Below are 9531 nucleotides of genomic sequence, written 5' to 3' on the forward strand. Positions count from 1 at the left end.
ATATATACATACATACTTACATACATATATATACATACATATATATATACATACATACTTACATACATATATATATATATATACATACATATATATACATACATATATGTACATACATAAATACACATACATATATATACACATCACCCGCTGGTAATGTAATTATCTCCCGCTGAAGCTTTTTGTTAAACCACATGCGCGCGTGCGCGGTCGGACAGATGGCATATTTCTATCAACATGGTGGCAGACAGTGCTTTCTGAGCTGCGATTGATGGAATTTTTTTTAAATCTCGTAGTCAATCTAAGTCAGATTCCAGGTGCTGTGACCGACATCTTTGTTGGAAGAGAGACAGTCTGATTCAGTTCTAATGTCGCTGTTTATAGAACGAGGCACGCGCACACGTCGCGCTACACTATTACATAAATGTGCTAAATAATAACAGTTTAATAATAATAAACAGTATTTATGTTAGTGTGAGTGATATAATGAAGCTTTGAGCTAAATGAAGCTATCTGGACATTATGTAATTCAAATTTAAAATTATACTAAACATATTGCATGTTACTAAAGTTGAAAATGAAGACATCAGGTTTAATTTTTATTTATTTATTCAACACCACAAACTGTATGTCACACAAACACTGAATTAAAATGAACACACTATTAAAAACAAGTTAACTGAACTGTAAACTACATTAATGAACTGGACTCTGCTCTGTTTTCATCCTGGAATCTGGTCCCACGTTGTTCATCTGGCTCGTTCAGGCTGTCACTCTGACTAACGCAGCTTAAAATATTGAACGGATTAAATGAAAGAACTGAGGGGGATTCTAAATAAATAGTTCATCCAACATCTCTCTCTTTGATGTCCTCCTGCACTGCACCTGGGCCGAGCCTTGTTCAGAACCGGTCCACCTGGTGGGAGGACAGCTTCTTCTTCATTCAGGAAAAATAAAAATAAAAACTCAGTTGGTTGTTGTGTGATCCAGGTAAACACAAGCAAACATTATTAAGAACGTTGATTTACCTGCTGTAAATCAGCTACTGATTATCACGGATTAAAGTCCAACATCGTCGACTCGGTTCTGGTCCACTCAGTGACCGGTGTGGAGCTGAAGCGGTCCCGCTTGGTGTCAAATCTGTCGACTCTTATCCAAAATCCAGCCAAAATCCAGCTTTAACTTGTTAAATTGTTGTTAGCTGAAGTTTTAGCCCAGAGGAAACATGCCGAGGCAGCATGCATGTGCATTAGGTGAAGGTACAAAATTCACAGCGTCATCTAATGACCCGGCATGGTAACTACAGTGGATTCAGTGGGGCGGGGGGTATTCCTCCAGATACATGTAAACACAAAATGCATCTGTGTCAACGCGGATCTTTTCCTCTAATTAACATACGATAAAACCTACATTTCCCCCCCATCGTGTCTGTGTAAATAGGGCCTAGCAATAACAGCATTATAAGAGGGGGACAATTGAACCTGGAGGCTCCACCCCTGTTTAATAATGGACGATTTCTTTTCACAAAGATGGCCTCCTTTACTCCTCTCTCAAACCATCATCTGCCACACCTGTGGAGTGTCAGACAGGGGTGTTGGTTCCTATTTTTAAAAAGGGGGATCAGAGAGTATGTTTTATCTATCGTGGGATCATATTTCTCACCCTCCCCAGGAAAGTTTACTCCAGGGTGTGGAAAGAGAGACTCCAACCAATTGTCAAACCTCAGATTTAAGAGAAGCAGTGTGACTTCCATCACATCATCCATCATCATTTGATGACGTGATATTTTTGTTAAGCACTTTGGTAACAGTTTCTGTTTTAAATGTGCTCTATAAATAAATCTGACTTGACTTGACTTGACTTGACTTGACGGTCATGGAACAGTGGACCAGATCTTTATTCTTGCAGCATTGATAAGGGGGTCATGGGAGTAAGCTTTTCTGGTCTTCATGTGTTTTGTGGATCTGGAGTGGGCTTATGACCATGTTCCTCAAGGCATTCTGTGGGGGGCCACTACAGTAGTATGGTATGCATAGTATAGGAGCCTGCATTGATTTTAAGAGCTCTCCAGTCCCTGTATAACCAAAGCAGGATCTGTGTTTGCATTTTTGGCACAAAGTTGAGCTAGTTCTCAGTGTGGGTTAGACTCGGCCAAGGCTGACCCTCATCTGTGATCCCATTTGTTGTTTTCATGGACAGGATTTTGAAGAACAGTCATGAAGTAGGGTTCCAGTTTTGGAACCTCATGGTCTCATCTCTGCTTTATGTGGAGGATGAGGTTATGTTGGTGTCTTCAGACCAATACCTTCAGTGTGCACTGGGGTGGTTCGCAGCCAAGTGTGAAGCAGTTGGAATGAAAGTCAGTTCCTCTTAAGTCAGAGACCATGGTTTATGACTGGAAATGGGTGGAATGCCCTCTGGGTTGAGGAGGAGACTATGCCTCAGCTGGAGTTCTAGTATCTGGGTGTCTTGTTTGCACGTGATGGTATGATGGAGAGTGAGAAGAATCAACAGATTGGAACCTCATACTCAGTAATGAGGATGTTGTCTGTTGTGATGAAGAAAGAGCTGAGTCAAAAGGCAAAACTCTTGATTTAATAATAATGATAATAATAATAATAATAATAATAATAATAATAATAATAATAATAATAATAATAATTAACAATAATAAATATTATAATAATAAACTTTATTTCTATAGCACCTTCCAACAATGCCTTGCACTGACCAAGGTGCTTTAAAAGATAAAAAAAATAAAAACAGGACACAATAAATTTGTGCAAATTAAAAACTCAGTCAGAATAAAAGAAGGTAAAAGAGATAAAAAATGCTACATACTAAAAGTTAAACAATAAAAGCCCTTTTAAATAAGTAGGTTTTCAGTTTGGCTTTGAACAGAGCCAGATCAGAGATGGCGCACAGTTCATGGGGAAGAGTATTCCAGACTGTTGGACCTGCAACAGAAAAGGCTCAGTCACCCATTGTTTGCACCTTGAGCGAGGCACCTCCAGCAGATATTGAACTGCAGACCGTTAAGCTCTGCTGGGCTGGTGGACTTTCAAAAGTTCTGAAATATAGGGTGGTGCAAGGCCATTCAAAGATTTAAAAACAAACAGTAGCATCTTGAACTGTATCTTCAACTGAACCGGGAGCCAGTGTAAAGAAGAAAGGACAGGAGTGATAAGTTCATATTTACATGTGTTAGTCAACAAGCGAGCAGCAAAGTTTTGTACAAGCTGTAAACGGGAGATAGAACACTGATCAATACCCACATACTGTATGAGGCATTACAGTAATCAAGCCTAGAGCTCAAAAAGGCATGGATGGACCTTCTCCATATCACTACAGCTAAGGAGTGACTTTACTTTAGAAAGCAGACGGAGCTGAAAGAAGCTGGTTTTCACAACAGAACTGATCTGTTTATCTAGCTTTAAGTTACAGTCTAGCTCAACTCCTAGATTTTTCACCACCTGGTTGGAGTGGGGGAGCGGAAAACCTAGACTGGTAGAAATGTTGCATGAATTACTGGAAGCACCAAATAAAATCCATTCAGTTTAATCATTATTTAAGTGGAGAATATTCTGAGACAGCCAGTGCTTAATGTCATTTAAGCAGCTGGCAATAGAGTTGAAACTGAGTGAGGAACTGGGAGTGACTAGAAGATAGATTTGTAGAGGTTGCAAGTCTATCACAGGTCCACATAGAGACAAACAAGACAAACAACCATTCACTCTCTCACTCACACCTAAGGACAATTTAGAGTTACCAATCAGCCTAACATACATGTTTTTGGTCTATGGGAGGAAACCAGAGTACCCGAAGAAAACCCACACATGCACGGAGAGAAGATGCAAACTCCACCCAGAAAGGCACCCAGACCGGGATTTGAACCAGGGACCTGATCACTGAGAGGGAGCAGCTCTACCAGTTATGCCACTGTGCTGCCCACAAACAAAACAAAAACAGCTGCAATGTAAAGTGATGTAGAATACTAAAAACAGGAACATGCCTGCATTGGTTTTTTGCCATGAAGCCACTTAGAGAGGTCAAGGTTTAGAGCTTCAGATCTTTTTGCAAGGTGTTTCAAAATACAGGAATGTAGTATGAGAGGCTTGGATCATGACTGAAAGAACAAGATCCCAGATAAAAGTGGCCAAAATGGGTTTCCTTTGTAGGGTGGCCAGCCTCATCAGAGATAAAGTGAGGAGCTCTGTCATCTTGAGGGAGCTTGGAATAGAGCCACTGCTCCTCTGCATTGGAAGGAGTCAGTTGAGGTAGTTTAGGCATCTGATGCCTCATAGATGCCTCCTTTTAGAAGTTTTGTGGGCATATCCCAATGGTAGGAGGCCCTTGGGGAAGACCCAGAAGTTGCTGTAGGGATGGTGTATCTTATTCATTCAACCTTTATTTAGACAGGTAATCCCATTGAGCCTCGAGGGCTCATTTACAAGAGAGACCTGATTTCAACAAAGAAAGATGACAACAATGGACAACAGCAACAACAATAAACAATTACAAAAAGTCATACTGCAGTTTTTTTTTCCAAATAGGATGGCTAAAAGAAAAAGGTAACAAAAAACAGCTAGATTCTAAGGCCCTGTACACACGTAGCCTGGTGTTTGAAAAAACGAATATCCGCGCAAAAAAATATCGCCGTACATACATGTTCGGATAGAGAAAATGATCGTCTACATGAACCCGGTGATGTTCACCACAGAGCGTTGTAAAGAATATGCCCAACCCATAGGAGGCAGTGTAGTGCAAAGGTGAAACATATATCAGCCAATCACAACCCTTCAAAGCAACCACAACTTCCTGTTAGTATTGAATCATGGCGCCTGGAGGTTCGTTTGTGTGGACAGACCGCGAGGTTGAACTACTATTAAATACCGTGTTGGAGTACAAAGTTAATAAAACTCAGGAAAATGTCGACTGGGAATCCTGTCAGAACAAGTATGTTGATATTTTAGCGCTTTTTTTAGAGCATTACCCAACAGAGTCCTCCGACGAGTTTCCCCATTCACATGCCGACATCACGCGCGGGAATTTAACAACAAAAATGAAAGCAGTCCGAGGTAAATATCGCCATGCTGTTGATACAGGACGCAGGAGTGGACACGGTCGAGTGGTTCTTCTGTACTTCGAACTGTGCGAACAAATCTGAGGTGGCTCTCCAGCTAGTACTACCATATCCTCCGGTATTGAAACAGCTGACCTGGATCATTCTCGGACCCTACCCTCACCATCCACATCTTCTTCCTCCACTACCATGGATGTAGCAGACACAGGGTCTGATAATGAAAGCAGTGTGGGTCCTACTTCAAAGGAGAGGAGAGACCTGCTTGATGTACGTATATTTTTCTGTCCATTCCTCATAAATAAAAAGTACTTTTGCTGTAAATGTTCATCTGTTGGATGTACTATAATTCACGGAACAGGTTTGTTGAATTGTGTTGCTATTAAAAATACAGTTAAGGCAATATGTGTGTTAAAAATGATGCAAGAGTTGAGGTGTGTAGTGGAGGCTGGAATGTGATGTTTTTTATATTTTACTGTGTACGGGTTGCTGATTTATTTTTATTATTATTGCAAAAAAGAAATGACACCATCATGCTCTTACTCATCTCATATTATGTTAGGCCTACATATTCATTAGTTTGATGGGGTGGTGGGTACAAAATACACTTTAAGACATATAGCAAACATTGGATACGCTGTTATTACATATTGTTATGTAGAAGAGATGTGAAAAGTACAACATCAACATGATCCAGGTTTACTTTTTTATGTTTAATTGTGATGATTTTCATTTCTCTTTTGAAGGCAAAACTAAAAGGACACAGACACGACCGTCTGAGGAGAAAGCTGCCTGCTGAGACCCAGTGGCTGAATGCTCTTGAGGAAGACCAGTGTGTGAAAAAGAGACTGGTGGAAATCATTGAGACATCAGAACAAAAAGCATCCGAAAACTATTCAAAAATGTCCAATACACTGGAAAGACTTACCACATCGATTGTTGATGGGTTTTCTCTTCTTAAACAGGTCATTCATACACCTGCACAACCACCACACTACATGCCATATGAGCCAAGAGGTCCGATGTATTCGCACACAATGGCCCACCATTCTGTCCACCAAAACTCAGCAAATTACCCATACCCAAACAACTCCACTTCTGACAGAACACGTCAAAACACAAGACCAGGAAACACTATGAACACTGAAGCTGTGTTCCACACACCTGCTGAAGCCACTGACCAATTTTCATTCAGTCAGGCCCTTTTTAGGGACCAGTAGAGTACTGTTTTATACATCGAAGCAAGTCTGGTACAGTTAAGTATATACAAGTTCCACTTTTGCACAAGGTTGCACACATGTCAGGTTGTTAATCACAGTGTTATTTACTCTGACAGTGTTTTTTTTTCTGTTTGCTATCTTTTTATACATACTGTGAAAAGCTTAAAATGTAGCAATTGCACAATACTTTAACTATTTACATTTTTGTTACGTGAATCTTTATAAGAGTGGTGATCTAGTCCAGTCCTTGGGAGCTACTGCTACTTAGATGTATTTATTTCTCCAAAACACCACTATCAAATACATACTGATGATTGAAATCAGCTATTTCATACTGGTTTGTTGAAGAAAATGCAGCTGAAATGTACCTGTGGTAGCTCCCAAGTTATGGACTTGGGCATCACTGATTTAAAAGTGTACAGTAACTGTGCTGCTTTTCTCCCATGTTTAAAAAGCTTTATCTGTTGTAGATCTGTTATAATCTGATCTGTTCATAAATGAAACACAAAATAAGAACATGTTAAGTGTGTTCGTTTGAATAAATTGACAAACATTTTAAAAGCAAGTTTCTTTATGTGAATTTTTGTGAATATGACATTTATCAGTTACAAATACAGTCATGTTCATCAGAAAGTATTGGCAGCACTATTTAATACACTACAGGTCCAATTTTAAGAGAGAAAAGTAAAATCATTTCACTTAAAAGTCTGTCTAATGAGCTACAAACTATTATATAATGTATCTAAATCCTGGGTGGTAGCTTTTCATGCATTAAGAGAATGAAATGCAATAACATTGCACAAAACAATTTAAAAATTCTCTAACATACATGGTGCTAACTATAACATTTTTTTATGAAAAAACAACGCAGTCTGCTAAATAGTTCACAGGTTTTTGTGTTTATGGATCCAGACACTGAGTGAGGACTCTCCTGACCCGCTTTCCTTCTGCTGCCAAGCTGTCTCCTCTGACCACTGGCTGTGTGTCCGGTTGATTGTTCCTGTCATGTTGAATAGCTTCAGTTATTCTGTTTTCATCCACAGTGTCTTTTGATGCCTCACAAAAATTGTGCAACACAAAACATGCATAACAAATGGAAGATCATTCATATTGATGTCCATGGCTCTCCTCAGGGCTCCAAATCGGGCTTTTAGTCTTCCAAACGCACATTCAATCACCATTCTAGCTCGGCACAACGAAAGTCCAAAGTACTGCTCCTGAACATTGCTTCCTCCGTTAGCATATTCTTTCATCAGGTAAGGTAGAAGTGGGTATGCAGGGTCACCCAGTATGTAAATGGGTATAGCGTCTTCGTTCTCCACAATTTGTCTTGGACAGGGGGGAATCTTCATGTTTTTCAGATTTGTGTTTATTGTGGAGTTAGCAAAAACTCTGGCATCATGCACACTCCCTGGCCATTTCACAACTACATCAATAAAGCTGTACTTGTAATCACAGGTGGCTTGTATGTTAAGAGAAAACCTCCCCTTCCTATTTAGGTACTCTGTAGAATTAGCTGATGGCTGCTTTATCTCCACATGAGTCACATCCACAGCTCCAAGGCACTGAGGGAGACCATAAGCCTGCTCAAATCCCTCAACAAGTGCACGCACAGCAGTCTCTGTTGTTGGCATTTTTATGTAAGATGGTCCCAAGTACACAGTTATAGCCTTACACACCTCTCTAATTATGTTTGAGACTACCTGTCTTGATAAGCCAAATGCATTGGCCGTTTTACGCAGTCTTCCCTCGTCAGCCAAATAATATAGCGTGCATGCAACTTTTTTGACCACACAGACTGGAGATCGCATTACAGTACTCTTCCCTTGAATGTAAGGAAGGAGTAACTCCGAGAGCGACAGTAATGACGACCGTGACATTCTGAAGTTCTCACGCCATTCCTGTGGGAGAACAATTTCCTTCTCAAAGTTTTCCCACCAGCCAGCAGTGCGTCCAGGTCTGATCCAAAACCGGCGACGGCGACGCTGAATGGCGGTATTGTGCCTCCGTATCGGTAGGGATAGTTGCTGTAAAAGAGCTGAACGCCAAGCGCTTTTTCTCCTTTGTAATTCCATCTGTTGGAGCAGTTGTGCTTGTAAAAACAAGCAAGCAAAAATTGCCTGAACCAGCGTTACAATTAGTACTTCCCTAAACGCAGTCATTTTCCCTCCGAATGAATGGGCAAACAAAAACAATTGTCGCACATGTGACGTCAGCGCCGCGCTGCACCATCTGTCGCAGACATAATGCGCATATCTCCGGTTCCGAAAGTCCACACGCAAACCCGAAAGAGGAGATTTCTCAAATCTCCACTTTGGTCGGAGTTTTTGTTATTATTCGTTTATAGTTACATCAACCGGAGTTCACGTGTGGATGAAAGGCCACACCGCATGATAAACTATTCGGTTTTCCTGATATCCGGCTACGTGTGTACAGGGCCTAAGATGAATGTAGAAAACTAAAAACAGGAACATTTCTGCGTTGGACCCTGCCAAGAGTCCAACAATCTGACCTGGGAATGCCTGGGGGTCTCCCAGAATAAGATGGAAACTGTCACTGGGAAGAGGGATGTCTGGGTTTCTCTCCTGGACCTGTTGCCTTTGAGACCCAACTATGGACAAGCAGTAGAAAATGGATGGCCATATGGACATTCTGCACTGCATATTGGAAAATATAACCTCTGTATTTGTTTTTAGTTGCTGGAAACCAAATCGACCGACAGAAAGCAGACACTCCTTCATTACATTTCCAATGTAGTGCAGGAGAAATATCCAGTAGTGTCTCCATTTTACAATGAGCTTCACTATGTGGATAAGGCTGCTGCAGGTGAGTCAATCAGCCAATCAGAATGCTTTATACAGAGCCCAGTGAGGGACTCACCTGTTCACCTATTCTGTACAGTGAGTCTGGAGAACGTGCTGTGTGATGTGAAGGAGCTGCAGCGTGGCATGGAGTTGAGCTGGAGAGAGTTTAGTGTGTCACACAATGCCACGCTCAAAGATTTTATCAGCAGAAATGAATCACGACTCCACAAACTCCAAGAGGATGCACGCATTGCTCAGGTGAGCCCGATGCAAAGGAGAGGGATTCAAATGTACACAGCTGACAAGTTCTTGTAGCACCTGTCAAGGTTACAAGAAACATCCCAAACAAACCCTCAACACAGAGGATTGTTCTAAACGAGGTGTGTGTGTGTGTGTGTGTGTGTGTGTGTGTGTGTGTGTGTGTGTG

At 41.0% G+C, this 9531-nt stretch overlaps 1 protein-coding gene across 1 annotated transcript in view; it reads left to right on the forward strand.

Annotated features, from left to right (window-relative positions):
* Positions 1-9531, forward strand: part of fmnl2b (formin-like 2b) — a gene marked incomplete at its 3' end in the record, with an annotated part of 45387 nt that overhangs the window by 35442 nt on the left and 414 nt on the right. The window contains 2 exon segments of the mRNA XM_037696473.1: positions 8997-9126; positions 9202-9362. Of these exon segments, the coding sequence (XP_037552401.1) occupies positions 8997-9126; positions 9202-9362 (291 nt within the window).

This window comes from Nematolebias whitei, chromosome 23, assembly GCF_014905685.2.
Source record: "Nematolebias whitei isolate Nwh7 chromosome 23, NemWhi1, whole genome shotgun sequence".
Classification (NCBI taxonomy): Eukaryota; Metazoa; Chordata; class Actinopteri; order Cyprinodontiformes; family Rivulidae; genus Nematolebias; species Nematolebias whitei.